Below are 16,153 nucleotides of genomic sequence, written 5' to 3'. Positions count from 1 at the left end.
TTAAAAAAAAAGCATTGGCAAAGAAAGAAAACGGGGAAAAGTATGGACATCTCTCTAAAAAGGGCCAATGGACCTTTCAAACAAATATGGGCACATCTTTGATTACTTCCACTGTGATACCACGTGAGCAAAGAAGTGTCCTTCTGTAAGGGCACACCGACGGACAGAAATGCCCCAATCTCCTCTTCACTATCCAGACAGACGTCTGCCCCTCAATCCTCTTCCTGTACATCCAGTTTCCTGCTGCCTCCTGCCAGTCCAACACACCAGGGCCCTGTGCTCATCTTTCAAACTCCACTCCTGATTCCACTCCAACTACACAGAACAAAGCACAGACTTGAACGCTTGAAACAGACAGTCTAGAAATTACTGTATTTTTTCTCTTTCCCCTATCCTCCACTCCTTATTAGTATTTCCAGCAGTAAATGCCTTCTAGGGAACTCTGCAACAATGAGGCTCACCTCTGGGAAAATGAGGATTCACATGTTGCCATGGCTCACAAGCTCATGAGCCACAGGTCTGCAATAAAGCAACACAATTTCATTAGAGAGGATTAAAACTGTTTGATCTCCCAGAAAACGACTACAGGGGATAGTGTAGAGCAGAGGAGGTTTGCAAAGAAACAGAGATTAGAGGTACCAATATACCCTTCAGGTAAGGAGACAGAGGCTCCTACCATTGTAAAAAATAAGCTTTGGAAGTTGTGTTGGTGACTGCCAGTAACTCAGACGTAACACAGCTGTCAGAATGTTCAGGCCCTGTCCCAACTTGAAAAATCAGGTATTTTATAGTATGTCCAGTTAGTGACATATGAGCCAACACTTGCTTGATATCACAGACAACAAAATTTGTGTCCCTTTCCATATAAATGGTAAATTTTGCTCTGAGCAGAGTCCCCTTAAGCTGGTCAGGGCAGACACTTGCTCCGCTTGGTCCCATGGCTGCAGAAAGCACTTGGCTGCAGCACGTGAGGGATGAAGCCTTAAAAAGGCCACATATCTCTCTGGGCTTCAAGTATTTAAAAGGAAAGGCAGGTCTTCTCTAAATGCAGGTACAACAAATTCAATAACTACCATTTATAGTTCCATTTTCCCTTATATAAACTATGCTGACTTCTCTGGTTTATATAGTCAGAGGTGGACTAAAGGAAAACTCAGTGAAGGTTTTGTATAGATGGACTAGAAGAATAAAAAATAAGTAAAGCTTCACTACAATTCATAAAAGCCTAGAGAAGCACAACAAAATCACCAGGGCTTTCCACCTTGTCTACCACAGAAGGGGACAACAGCTCATGAGTCACCAGGCTCCTGTTTCCAGGCTGTGCCCTAGGTTTATTCACAATATGACCATTTCAGCCCTGAGCCAGAGCAGCACCATGTGCTGATGCTGCTGCTTCTCCCCAGTGCCTCCCTAGGACAGCTAGGAAGCACTACAGCATTTCAAGTGTAAGACCAAATGCTGGTAATGGCGGTTTTTTCTCAACTTTTCCAATTAATGTTAACCTAACTGAATAATTACAGGGAAACAGGAGAGGAAAAGGAAAGTTTGTACTCAGCTGGATGAAATCTGTCGTTTTTCCCGGTGTACAAGACACAGGTCTTCACAAGGGGCAGCCTCTTCTGGGGCAGAAGGTCACAAGAGAACCAACTGGCTTTTCACTCGAATCTCATGCCCCATCTAATGTCAGAAGGTTGCAGCCTTGCACTCAGATAAATGGAAAAACTGAACATTATCCCCAGGTTCCTGTAAGTCCCTTCAATGAAGCTGTAACAGCTGAGGATCCTCACTCTTCATCTTCCCTTGGTATAATCCAATACTATTGTCACTGTTCTGCCAGACATGACTACAGTTCACGACTGAACTATGGCACACTGTGAGGCAGCCAGCACTTACAGTATGAAATATTTGACAGGTAAAATCATTTTTATGTTCTTTCACACACCGAATCCACAGACTAAGTTACTTAGAAGAAAAAAATCAAAGGAATTCAAAGTAAAGATAGAAGAATTAACAGACATCTTCAGCTGGAGATTGAAAAGACAACGCCCCAAGCTGTTTATACAAGAACCTGCAGCACCAAGCTTGTGTGGCACTGCAGCACCTAAAAGGTGAGCAGGGACATGAAACAAATACCTACAAGTTAACAGATTAGCCCTCAAATACCTTGTTGATAAAAACAGGACCTGAAGTTACTGGTAGAAAAAACAGTGCTAAGAGTTACGTTATAGTTCAGTTTTTATATTCAAAGAAATGTAACATTGCTCAAGGTATACTTTAGATGGCTGGTGTTTGTTTGGGGTTTTTGGTCATTTTTCCCCCAAAATCTAAATTATGCTAAATGCAAAATCAATGAAAAGCTTTCTTAACTATCTTAAAAATGAAACGAATCCGGGAAGATTTATTGTTTAAATTGGCAAATCCTCTACTGGCAACCAAATGGTTAAAGAAAAAATAAGGGGAAAAAAAAGCCTTAAAAGACTCAGGAGAATTAGCTGTTGCTAAAACAATTTTATGGTCCTTTCCACTTCAGTGGAGGTAGTTTGTATGGCTGACTGGAATCTATTCAATGCTGTCAAACATCTAACACCCCCATAGCCAGACGCCTTACAATGAATAACAAGCAGCCTCGCTGCCAATATGCTCGAGCTGCATTTTTTACCAGGGTCTGGACCCCAACCCGGCAACACTCCAACTTCATTGTTTGATGCCTTGTTAATTTATAAGACAAAAAATTAACCACAACAAACAGAAGTACCAAAATTCTAAAGCAATGCAGCTACAAAATTCATCATATTTAACAAACCACAATACAGAAAGTCAGGTTTGTAAAAAGAACCTGCACATCTAATTTCTCTTTAGTAGTTTAAATTGATTTCATAATAGAAAATAACAATTTCAGCAGACGACTTCCACTATCTGGGGAGGCTTACAATAAGTGCATAGAATAAAAAAGAAAGAAGTAGAAACAATGAATAAAGTGTACACAACTCTTGTTGAAACACTAAGCACATCATCTGTCATCTTGAGTATCATCATTTCCATAAATATTATCCCAACCATTGATTGCCTTGCTCAGTGCTGTGCTTCAAGCAAAATCCTGGACTCTTACCATATTTACGTCCTTCATCTTTCAACTCTAATAATGGTGAAGCGCTGACACCAGACTCATATTCCAGGGAAGATAGAGAGTGCTCAGTGACAACCCTGGCTCTGTGAAATTACAACTGTTCTTTCTTGGCAGGTTTATGATTATGGCTCTGACAGGCCTTGTATTCTGGAGCTCATATCCTGCCTTGGGCACATCCTCCTCTTCTACAGCATGGAGCTAAAGTCAAACAGGACACACATTAGCGTGAAGGTATCCTTTAGCATTTTCAGCTTTGGGAGGAAAACAAGCATCATTCTCACCATATTTAACACAGCTTATGACTCTAGGGTTTACTTTTAATTATACTTGCTGCTGAAGTTCCCAGGACCTAATTCTCTAGGAACCATAAGGTGGTGCTGAAAAATTCCAGAGCCTCGATTTGTAAAACAAAGTGAAGCAAAGCAGCTGCTTTGAGAAAAAGTGGCCATATCATGCTGATACACGGCCCTGAGAAAAAGTAAACTCAAGTTCATAGTAGAACTCATGAGTTCATTCTTACTAAACAAAAATAGCGGCTGAACTTTTAGAGCTGAGTTGATTATCCACACTAGAAAAGACACAGCTTTGAAGGTATGAAGAAAAGCAGTGGGCTGTGTTTGTCAGTGTGTGCACAAGTGCTTGTGGATGCCTGTGTTAGTCTTGACAGCACTGAACATCACAGAGGGACAGGCTGAACAGCCCTGCAACGGCCAAGGACACTTGCTTCATCAACCATGCACTTTTAAGGATGTATTTAGAATGAACATCAATGGGGTATCATTGTTTTCAAGCTTAAAGAAAACAACAAGGAAGTAATAAAACTTATCTTTCAGGAATCTATCACCCCTAAATTATCTTCCCTAAATACAGACAGTATCCATAATATGGAGTGATTTTCTTTTTTTCAAATTCATTTTTTACAACACTGTTTCTTGGCCTTATCATTAACCCACTGTCCTTACTCTCTACATCTGGCCCTACAGCATACATGAGCATATGTAACGCAGAAGAAGCACCTGAATCATGCACAATTTCATCTGGTTTGAACCAGCATGCATGCACATCTCCGGAAAACACTCACTTAACAGCGTTTCTGGGACCCCACAAACATACACAAATACCTCACACATTTTCTACAAACACTCTGGCAATAAGATTAGGCCAAACAAGTGTATCTTGATTGTAAGCAGGAAAAATAACGATGCTGTCATCCCTCTCAAAGACAGAAGCCTTTGTCAAAAGACACTACCCCTAAGTCACTATCATTCCCAAAACCTTAATCACAGTAATTAACCACAAAGGGTTAATCACAGATAAAGCTGGTCTCAGATCAAAAGCAGGTAAAAAGCAACATCCATCAGTTCCACTGATATCAATGTTTAACATAAGCCCTTTAGGTTATGTGTTTACACAAAATCCAAGATTTAGGGGATGAAAAGTAGAACTTGAATACCGCTCCACCAGGCAGAAAAGAGCTTTTTATCTTACTACAGATTAACAACTCATTAATAGTGTGGTTAAGCACTATCAGCAAGTCAGCAGCCCGTTGGGAGGCAAGATGGGCCTTGTGAAGGAATGCTTTTGGGGATGAAGAGACACATCCATGCAAATGAATCATCACTTCTGCAAAAGCAACTTAAGGCTGTACAGTTTACATCACATCAAATTCTTAGCTACATGTTTAGTCAAACAACATGACAGCTGAATAATACCCAGTAAATATTCTCAGAACTAACTCAATTGTAATTACATGGTGTTTCTTCATTCCTGCTCCACTTGATAATAATATTTTTGGAAATATGTATTTCAATTTAACCTACTTCATTTTGACACAAATACTAAATTTCAAGCAGTTCCATCGCTACAGATGAGATGATCCTTACCACCAGGAAATCAGGCTACTCTGTGCTATCAAACACCTGCATGGAAGAGAACTGTCATTAACAAACAGGGGCCAGAAAGCTCCTTGTGTCCCCTTAGAGAGCTGCTCAAGGCTACATGAGCTGTAATTCTCCAGAGGACTTCTGTAACAGATGGAAATAAGGCAAATGCATTAAACAATTTAGATGATTATTTCCAGAAATACTTCTACAGTACTCAAGTGTCGAAATGCTTTTAAATCAAGCAAATTGCACGTGGCAAGACTTACAAAGCTGACTGCAAGAATTAGATGCTTACACTCCATGAAATTCAGTTGATTCCAGATACGTAGTCCCACTGCTGCTTTTTAAAAACTCACCCGTAACTGCCCATAAGATGAGAGCAGTATCTTAACGAGTATAAAGCCCAAGAGAAATAAACCAAAAATTTAATGCAGACTTATTTTTGCATGTTTTACAGCACTGTGAAAGCCATCCTCTTACCTTTCCCACAGAAATAGGTCATTACAAGGTGTGCCCTTGGGGCAATTCCCCTGGCTTCTAAAGGGTCTCCTCCTGCCCTAGGATTCACAAAGGATTTGAACCTGATGTACAATCACATAACCCGGGTTCATGAGAACCAAACATACCAGGACTGCTAAAATTGCTGCTAAATCAGACAGGGCTGCTTGGAGACCTTGAACAGAAACCTCATCACAGCTGACTGTTCTTCCGGTTTCTGTTTTCAGAGGAGGTTTCCTGCTAAGTGCTTAGAAAAAGCAAAATGCCATTTAAAAGAACATTTCTAGTGCAAATACTGCACAAACATAACTTTCCCTGTCCATTTTTACAGTTGTTTTCTGCAATCTAACCACAAGGAATTGAATATACTGCTTTAACCTCTGCTAAGTACAGTTTTTATACTTATTGACAGCTGGTGTTGATCATTTGAATTGGAAAACTTGCAGGAAGGAAGCACCTGAGTTCAGCTCTGAGTGTTCTCCAAAGTCTCCAGGAGTGTTTTATGATGCCATTCAATGTCATTAATCAAGTAGTTCATTACTGGCTGGCAGAAACTCTTTGTTGCTGTGAACTCACTCAGCACAAAGTTATTTTGTTCATAGTACTGCTGCTTCCCTTTCAAATTTGTAAGGTTACTGTGCATCAATCTCCTGCTGCTGCAAATTTGGCACTCTTTTCTCTAAGCTTTTCTTTCCCTAAAGGTGACTGTTTAACAGATCTTGAGTCTTTTATTGTTCAGGATTTTTTTTTCCCCTGCACTCCTAATAATTTAAGACAACTGAGTTATTTTCCATAAGCCTTCCTGATGCTGTTGAATTTTTACCAGAAAATTTATAGTAAGCTTTTAATATTTGTTTTCCCCAAAGGCCCCTCCCCTGTAAGTTCTGGCTCAAGGCCACTGCAGTAACACAGGCGTTCCAGGACACCCCAAGTATATTCTTTCACAGGCAGATGCCCCCTTCTATCCTTAACCTGAATCTAGGAAATATCTATATGGTTTGCTTGTTCAGTGTAAAGGTACTTTGTGCTGCTTCTCAGCAGATCATCATCTGGTTAAATGCAACATTTAAACCCACTGATGGGAGGAGATTGATCAACCAGCCACCAAGAACAACCATCTATCTATATGTATTTTCTGTTCTTTTTTTTTTTAAACTCCCCTAAGTTCTAGTTTGGTGTTAATTCTGTGTAATTTGCCTCCCAGGTCCCAATGACATCCCTAATTGCAAAGGACCACAGCAGAAATGGTTGGACAGGCATGGCAAGCCCAACTCCTTTGTCTATAATTTTCTTTGTCAGTGAGGACAAGAGTCCTTGCTAGAAGCTTTTACCTTCTCATGCCTTTCTTGCATTTCTTCTGAGCCACACGAACTTTTAAGAAACAACACTCAAATGATCTGCCAAAAATAGGCGTCAGAGAGTCTCTTTCATTACAACCTGAAACCAGTCCCTTTAAAATACAACTGGTATTTAGTGGATCTTTTCTCAATATTATCCATCCTTCTCCTTGATGTCTTCACAACTTGTAGAAAGGTTGTCATTGATTTTGATCTGATTTTGATCACAACCACTATTTCTGTGCTTCCTGACACTCCTGCAATTCTGTGCATCTTGCATCTTAAACACCCCTCCCTTCCTGTATTTCTCTCCTTCCTCTATCTGCTCCTCTTCCCAAAGTTTATTCTTCTATCACTTTTTTATATCATTTTTATCACATTAACTGGTGAGCTTGTCTCCAAGAAATTAACTGCCTCAAGGCACATCTTTCTGCTTTCTCCTAATGCTTAATCTCTGATCATATCTCGGTTTTATAATCCCTATCAAGCCTTTTATTAGGTTTTGCTTTTATTACTCCTAAAATCACAAAACACAGTATGTTGGACTCCGCTCTTGCCTAACAGTTATCCATTCTAAAAATAACAGGTCTGTGGCTTTTTACATTCTCCTCATTTAATGCTTTTTCAGCCATTACAACATTAGCAACAAGATAAATACTTTATTCTTATGAACTTCTTGCAGCAAGAACAGAGAGAAGTATGTCCCTTCCCACATTCCAAATATTCTGCTAACACACATCCCCTTTGCATTTCCCACCATGCAGGCAGGCAGGCAAAGGGATTCTGTTCCAGAGACAGGAAAGGGGAATCTCTGTAACCATGAGCTGGCAAAGCTAAAGGAAGTCTGTGCCTGAGCAGGGCAGCAACTCGTGAGTGCCCATTGGTCCAGCAGGAAACCCATCCCACAGATCATGGGTGCCTGTCAGAAGCAGCAGTGTCACTGTGGGGGCAAGATGGCCAAGCCTCACTGAAGGCCCAAACTGAAGCACTCAGATATGTCCTGTGTATCAGCAGAGGTGCACACCTGTAGTTGGTGGGACTGGTCAGATTCCAGCCATTTCTGACCCAACAGAAATCGTCCTTACCTCTTACTCTGTTTCCAACACCCATCCCCATACACAACCTGCTGGAGTTGGACTGCAAGTCCATGCTGGCCCTACACAAGCAATGGGAACACCTCACTGGGATTTGGCTCCAGGGAGTGTGGGCAGTGTTTGTTACCCCACCTGCTGATACATCTGCCTGAAGTGCCAGCAACCACACACATGCCTCTTCTCCTGCTCCTCTCTGCATTTTAGTTGAGAATAGTTTACTTTCACTTTGAAAACATCAGAAATGATGCATAAATACAGAGTTTGTACAGCAATAAAGTAAACTGAACACATGAAAAAGGAGATCAGCTTTAAAACACAAAGACAGAAAAAGAAATAAACAAAGAGGAAAATTGTAAGGAAGGTTAAACCAAGTTGGTGTGTGTGTAGCTGGCACCACGAGGCAGTCAGGGCTCCTACCAGGAGAAAGACAATTAGATTGAGCAGATGAAAGCAATGATGATGATTGCTGGTGCTGCAGACTGGGGCTGGCTTGCATTAGGTTAAGTAAGCTGGATGCAAGCCAGCATCATTGAACAAATGGCATGGCACATTCCCCAGGAATCTGAGGAGAGATTACCAATATCTTAAAGGTGACCTTTCACACTTGCTATCCCAACAAATCAGGCAATTCTCTTGGCTGTAATGGACGAGATCAGCAGAGGCCACTCTCCTTAAGTTATGCACTCCTCATACAAATAGGATTTTTATTTTTAGATTTAATATCAATTGACTGCACCTCATTTGAGCAAAGTATCCTAAGTGCTTTATTGGTTTATTTCACCCCTTCCCCATTTTAAAGAAAACATAATCTAACTTTCCATTATTCATTATCATCCAGGCAGGCAACAAGAGAAAAAAAGAACCCTAATTTTTAGCCATATTGTCTATTAAAAATGTAAAATGTTTCCTAAAAGGGCAGGCGCATTAATTAAGGCTGCCTCGGGACAAATGAAGATGACTAGGAGTGCTCTGTTTTCCTGGATGAGTTTTCCATTATAATTGAATGAAACCAATTACTGCATTTGTAATGGAAACTGTACCTAAGTTGAACATTTCCACTTTTGCAGAAGCTGGAGAGTACACTGCATGAGCAAAAAAAGGTCTCCAAACACTTAGGAAAGGAAAAGAGAAGATATCTTTTCTGGGGAAAAGAAAGAATCCCGTAAACACATTGGGTACAAATCAAACGGCCCCAGAGTAATTGAGAACCACAGCCTGCATTTTCAGAACCCATCTCCAGCCAGAAATCCTGAACCTGGGGATTGAACTCCTTTCCACTTCTTCAGAGAAGAAAATACGGCTTAATTAGGCTCAATTTTCTAAATAATGGTTATCCCTCTGTAACTAATCAGGAAAATTTTAAACCAGGATCAGATGAATGCTCGTTTAAGTAGTGAAACATGCTCTGTCTTCCAAATATAATCTTACTCTACAGACAACTGAAAGGATCGAGGGTAACACACACTGAAGCATAGTTTTTATTTTCAAACAGAAAACATCCTTTGCCATTCTACTGAGCAGCCCCTAGAACAATACACAACCTTCTTCTGCACATGGAGATTCTGCCAATGAGAGAAAGCAAAGATAACTTCAGGGAAAAAAGAATTAATGGAGTTTCAAACACAACAGCATCTTCTGAACTTATTCCAAATGCTTCGAAGAAGGAAGCTGTTTAAAGGTATTGCCAGGGAACTAGGAAGTCCCCAAATAAAATTACTTGAATAATCTTTAAAGAGAATCCTGAGCATGGAAAGACACTGTAGAGAGAATTCTACTTCCAAATCACCTAAAAGCAATACACTCATTGAGTTCATCCATAATTATCCAGTATTCACCTGGATCATGAATTTTACCCCTCAGTAAGCTAAGGAAGTGCACGTTAATTATGAGGCTGATAAATGCAATTCAGAGTTATGTTTTAGCATTTTGTCTGTGTAATCAGCAGTGAAGCTCTACAATGACTTTAGCGGTATCCATCTATAGTCAGATAAAACCAATATACAGCAGTAGTGTACTTTGATTTCTGGTTCCCTTCTAGACTCATATAAAAACAACTTCTGCATGAAAATAGGGGCAGATGCAGAAACACTGTTCATGACACATTCTAAGTTTAACACTGCTCTATGGGGTACATCGTGACATCACCAACTAGACTTTAGCACAATGCAGACCTGCAGCACACGCAGGCTCCAGTGCCCACTATCCACTGCTCAAGAACCTGGACGTATTTCCTAGAGGTTTTTCATGTTTATCTTTCCATGTCAGATAAACTAGCAAGTTTGTCATTCATGAAAAGGAAAGGAAAACCGAGGCAATATGAACTGAGTTGTAACTAAACATAACAAGTGAAATTCTATCAGATTACAACAAGTGGTTGAGGGTTTTTTATAATTTATTTATTATACTGACTAAGTCTTGCTCAGTCAGGTGTTCTACAGTGAAGGGAGCTGCAATATTAGGGATTTTGGAAGGCTGCAAACGTAGAAGCATTTTTCTCCTATTAAAAAAACATCCTTCATTTAGAATAGACTCTGACACAGGTTCTTTCTGTGGACCCTCCAGACTACTTTTGCTCTTACAGAATGCGGTGATCGAAGTTCTACACAGAAATTACATATTTAGATTTGTGCATTTCTGTCTCATTTGTTGTCTCCAAGAATTCCCTTACTTTCAAGACAGGCAGATCTATCTGCATTTTTTAGATTAGTCTTTATACCCTTCTTAAGGCCACATTGCTACGTGTTTTTCCACTGACAGTTGTGCTAACTTTATACAGTTGTAGTCAGCTGCATCATTAATCATTTCAGTAATTGCTAGTCTAATCTTCAACACCTTGAGAGAACACCTGCCAGTCATATGCTGCTATTATTTATGTGACAGTTCTACCATCCTAGTTCTTTCCTCCTTAATTTACACCACTCACAAAGCCGTTTCCACTTCAAGTGTATTTTTATCCTTTACTTATGTAAATGCTGCCAAATCGGTTTGAATTTTTTCATGCTCCTTTCCCAACTTCTGTATGATAGGTGTACTTATTACAGAACTGTACTACCTTCCTGATGTCTCAGCACAAAAATAAAGGGACTGTAAAATTGTGGAAGTCAATTCTTTTGCCTTTATTTAAAAGCTCACTCTTCTAACCCCTTATACCAAATCCCGTAGAATGTCCCCACACACTACAATTACATGCCAGGGTAACACTTGATTGATATCTACTATCAAAGACCACCCCAAATTTTTGTTTAGAAAACTGTGCAGACAAGGCAGAGCTCTCTGCTGTGTAGGGTTCCTTCTAAAGAAACAAATCCCCCCCAACCCTTTCATTTCAAAGCAGACTCTGTTGAACCCCATCATAATTCTCTGTAAAGTTTGCATGGATTATTAAACACAGATCTAGTGAAAGACTAAAAACTGATGCAAAGACAACACCAACTTGTTTGAATGTTTATCCACTGAATGAGGAAACTGATAAATGGGAGTAGCAAACAATTAGAGAGCACTTACTGTAGCAGAGAGCTGTGGTCCATTCAGCTGTGCGTGCAGGATGGCCTCGTTGATGGAGTTCCAGATCCCCGACAGAGCAATTTCCAGATCGTGTGAGGCAGCCATTTCATTAGTCAGATATTCCAGCGTGGAGATAAACTCCCTCCATTGTGCATCCAGTTCAGACACGCTGGCCAGGCAGCCCCTCATTACATTGAGACAATATCCCACACAGGGCCTGATGAGCGTCAGGCCCTGGCAGTGTGGGCAGTACTGCATCTTCACCAGGGCTCTGCTGCACTCCTTCGTCAGAGCGGCGTGTTCAGTAGTATTTATCACTTCAATGCCCAGGCTCAGGGCCTGGCTCAGCATCCTACTGGCCCAAAGAGATTTTGACAGCTCTGTAACCATGTTTTTAGAATAGTGTCCAAAAGGATTTATGTCTTGCCTTGTAAGCCGCAGACACTCTGTATAGTCCTCTGACAGATCTGTAATTCCTGGGTTTATTAGCCGGCTATACACCAGAGGAAAGAGACTGTCAAAGAACCGCAGTACTGCACTTTCCACTGTGGTCTCTGCGCCCAGAATGTAGAGAGAGATGTCTGTAAAAAGCTCCTTAACAGGCTCTGCTGCTTCTTTTGCCATAGGTCTGTAAGCTGTCTCAAACAGGGAACTTGTGCGGTTTTCAGCAAAGCGAAGCAAAGACTCAAAGGCCTCTAAAAAAGGGGCAGGGGAGAGAAAGAACTAGAGGTTAATGGCAGGCACCTGACATCTCAGTCACAGGAATAACATTGTCCTGAACAGGAACATCAGTAGTCACATGAAATCTGCAATATGAATGCAGTAATAGATAATACAGCTTTCTGCAGTAATGTGATTAAAGAGACCCCGAAGTATTGCTTGTGCATAATAAAGGCAACACATAACACACAATAGTTTTTCTTTAAAAAGGTGACTGTGTTCCCCCTAGCCAGACCCTGATCCACACTTCACAGTCCACAAAGGACTCACACTGATTCCAGGCTAGGGCTGGAGCACCAGCCAGGGCTGTGTAAGATGGTTTTTAGAACTCATACTGCATTTGGGCAGTTCAGCTGCTTACACTTCCAAAGCATCCCTCAGCTCAACTGTGAGGTAACCCACTACAAACAGAAGCTGAAACTTTTGTTTCACAGTGCTTGAGTAGGTGGCTGAGAGGCACTTCTTGCAAAGTACAACTCTAAGATGAAGGAAAAGATGCTGGGTGAATAAATTCTCTCCCCATTAACACTGCCCATGTCTGGACACCAACCGGTGGTTGGGGAGGACTTGACATCATGTCCACTATGACCCAAAACCAAAGTGAAACAAACAAATCAGGAAAACATTATCTCCTTTAACTACACCATTTTTGAGTGGCCTAAGAAAAAATAGTATTTAAGGAGTGTCACAGTTAACACATTTTAAATGGCACATGGTAAGTATTATACACCCAAAGAACTGATTGGGGTGCTAGAATTCATGGACAGGACAAGGAAGGGATCAGCTTCCCAGACTATTTTTAATGACACAGAAGACAGTAATCCACACCATTCCCACTGCTTTCTTTGGAAGCTCTCCAACAAAAAGCCTCTGACATAAATCATCCTTGCACTCCTCTGGGTAGCAAGTAGTTCCAGTCAAGGCAGGAGACCTGTCACTCCATACCTCCTGAGGACTGGCCAGATAATGGGGTTTTGGTCTAATCCTACTCTCCATTCATCACAACATCACCATGCGATTCACTGCTCTGCAGCACAGCCCAAAGTCGCTCAGAGATCAGCCCCACAAAGGAGCAGACACAATACAGAACTCAAGATTAGCACACACTGGCAAAGTTCTGCAGCAAAGCCTGCACCGTGTCTTCCCTGTGACAGCTCCCTGGGCAACTGACTTGCCTGTTATGATAAGCATTACAATCCCTTTTACCACAAAGTGTGCTTTAGCTAAACAGATAATACAGCATATCTCATTGTACATTAAATCATCAGTATTTTGCACACACACGCTGCATCCTCCTGCCAGAAAAATCACTTCAGCACTCCCACTGGTATTACAGCAACTAATACTTTGGAAGTGCTTATAAAATCCTAGAAATTAAAAAACCAGATACACTTCAGTTGAAAAAGATGACAGTACATTCTTGGCAGAGAAACACCTTGCCAAGTTTCAGACTGAAGCAGACTTTCAGAGCTGACGACAATTCTGAAAATTGGATCCAGGATAGAAATCTTGACGCAACTTAAACAGTAGTGCAGTTTGTTGTGGGCTACTGCATACTATTAAAAGGGTTTTTTGTTTGCCACATCACTCCTATGTGTTTATCTTTATTTCTAAAGGAAACCGAAACATCACTTTTATCATACTACAAAACTCAATAGAAGTATTACAAAACATAAAAACAGGTGTTTAAGTTTCCTCCCTATGCATGCTCCCTTACAGACATTCAGCTTATCATTAAATTATGGGAGCAGGGACTGTTGTCTACAATGCCATCAATCTTACACTTTTCCTTTACCTTCCATATCCACAAAGGCAGAACTGCAGGCATTGCTCTCCTTACCTGAAAACTAAATGAAATTCATTCATGAATGTGCTAATGCCCTTATTTTTCTGAGAAAAAAAAAGCCCCAGTGAAACAAAAGAGCAAAACATCCACTGACAACATATACCCCAAAAAAAGAGATTTCAGCAGATTCCTGGGATACTAGGTTAGAAAACCATGTAGCATTTTATTTTCAAACCTCGTAACTGTGAAAATTCTGCATGCTATTAAATAAAATTGTGCATTATTCTGAGACAAGTGTGAAATCATGATATGTAATAATGACATTTATTTTTCATTACATAAGGGAAAAATTGTAATGGCATATAGCTTCATTCCTCCTGCAAAAAGAGCCCTAACATCAAAAACATGGCACAAAAATATTGCTGGTGATTATAGATGTGCTGCAAACCCCTGTAAGGTATCATGTGCTTCCTTATCACCACTGGTCAGACACAAAAAGTGACTCATGCCTGCAGTCAATTACATTTCAGAAGGAAGTATGTAGGTGCTTTTTCATTGCTAAGGCATTAAGAGATGTTTGAGACAATCAAATTACTGTTCTTAGACCTTTAAATCAGAAATAACGGGGCTTCATGCAGTCAAATGATGTGGCAACAATGGACAGCTTGAGTTGTGACTCTGCAGAGCAGGAGCTGCTGAAGTGATTAATCATGTGCCTTTCAGTGCACTTTGTGTGGTACTTTGTACAAAGTTTCTAAACCCCAAGGAAGGTTTACCACTATCTGCAAGACCAGATTTCTCATTTATGCTGTCAAATACAGCAAACTTCAGACAGTTATGAACTCACAAAAAGCTGAATTCTAAGCCTAAAGATACACTTGGAGAATTATTTGATCATCTTTCACTGCCTTTGGCTTCAACAAAACCCTACCAGCAGCATGGAAATATATTGCAAATATATCAATTCTGAACAGAAATAAGCCTTAACTGAAATAATCCAACATCTGATGAAGAAATCAAATTTGGAGGTTTTTCGTCTTCCACTCATATTAAAACAAATAGGAAGGTGGAGAACAAGGTTTGTTCCCATGTTGCTGAGAAGCCCCTTTTTGATTTAAGACTACAGGAAAAGTGAAACACCAGTTAGTTTTGAATTTTGAACACACACAGTGGTGACTACTTAATGAAAGTCAGGCAGCATCACCTTCCACGGGGAGAATTTTGTTCAAACCGTTCATCATGTGCTCAGAGAACACTTGACTCCAGCACTGATGTGCCTGGACACTCAAACACAGCTGATCAAACACAGCTCACCTCTGCAAACTTCCCATCTCAACTGCCAGGGTTATGGAATGAGCTCCTGGAGACAAGCCCAGTTCTGACAAGATGCCATGCTGGGTTTGCTGCTCCAGCGGCAGCACCGAGCCTGCCGGGCCAAGCAGCCAACCTGGTCCACATGCTGGGCCTCCAGCCTGCTCCCCAGCCCTCACGTGCACTAGAACTGGATTATGGTCAGTCTGACACACACAGATGGACAAACATTGCTCTGCCTGTATAGCATTCATGCTTATTCATCCCGAGCATGGCACAGCTTGGTTTGGAGCACAGGCTCCCTTCTGACAGAAATACATCCACCCTGACACAAGTACGTTTCCCTTCTCTTCAGCCAGCAGCTACACCTCCCATACCTCATGCAACGAGCATAACAAAGGATTCCTGACTTATCTCACACCAGCTTCTGCACTGTAACACCACTGACTCCTTCAGTGGGATTTAATCCTGATTTAAACCCACTGCATATCACAAAATGCTGCAAGAATGGAAGTGTTTCTGCTAAAGAATAGTGCTACAGGGAGAAATAGATGTAGGATGAAGGTGTCAATCTGCTCAATGCTGGTGTACCAGCATTTTCCAAATATCTCCTCTATTTTTCCACCACCTGGGGATCTATTTGCGGAAAAACAGGTAGGTATTAAGTGTCTCATGTCACATAAACACTGCATTCACCAACTTGCACAACCTCCCTTCAGCAGGAATAGCTGCTTGAGTTTTTAAACTGCTGTCACCTCTATTTTAGTCCAACCAAGTGCAACAGCTCTCCAAGTTTGTCTCCAGGCCACCACCTTTTCTCCTGCAGCCTTATCCTCCAGACAAGAACCAAAGATGCAGAAGTACCACACATCAATTTGCCACTCTTTCTGCCA

General features: G+C 41.0%; 1 protein-coding gene across 4 annotated transcripts in view; it reads right to left on the bottom strand.

The window, feature by feature from the left end:
- The window catches only part of LOC104693055 (glypican-5-like), a 338,825-nt gene that overhangs the window by 250,359 nt on the left and 72,313 nt on the right, over positions 1 to 16,153 (bottom strand). For all 4 annotated transcript variants that reach the window (XM_039556826.1, XM_039556825.1, XM_039556828.1 and 1 more), the window contains one exon: positions 11,444 to 12,138. In XM_039556826.1, coding sequence (XP_039412760.1) covers positions 11,444 to 12,138 — 695 coding nt within the window. The remainder of the gene's footprint in view (positions 1 to 11,443; positions 12,139 to 16,153) is intronic.

The sequence above is a fragment of the Corvus cornix genome, chromosome 9 (genome assembly GCF_000738735.6).
Source record: "Corvus cornix cornix isolate S_Up_H32 chromosome 9, ASM73873v5, whole genome shotgun sequence".
Classification (NCBI taxonomy): domain Eukaryota; kingdom Metazoa; phylum Chordata; class Aves; order Passeriformes; family Corvidae; genus Corvus; species Corvus cornix.
Note: the sequence above shows the minus strand (reverse complement) of the source record. Positions and strands in the feature narration are given on the sequence as shown.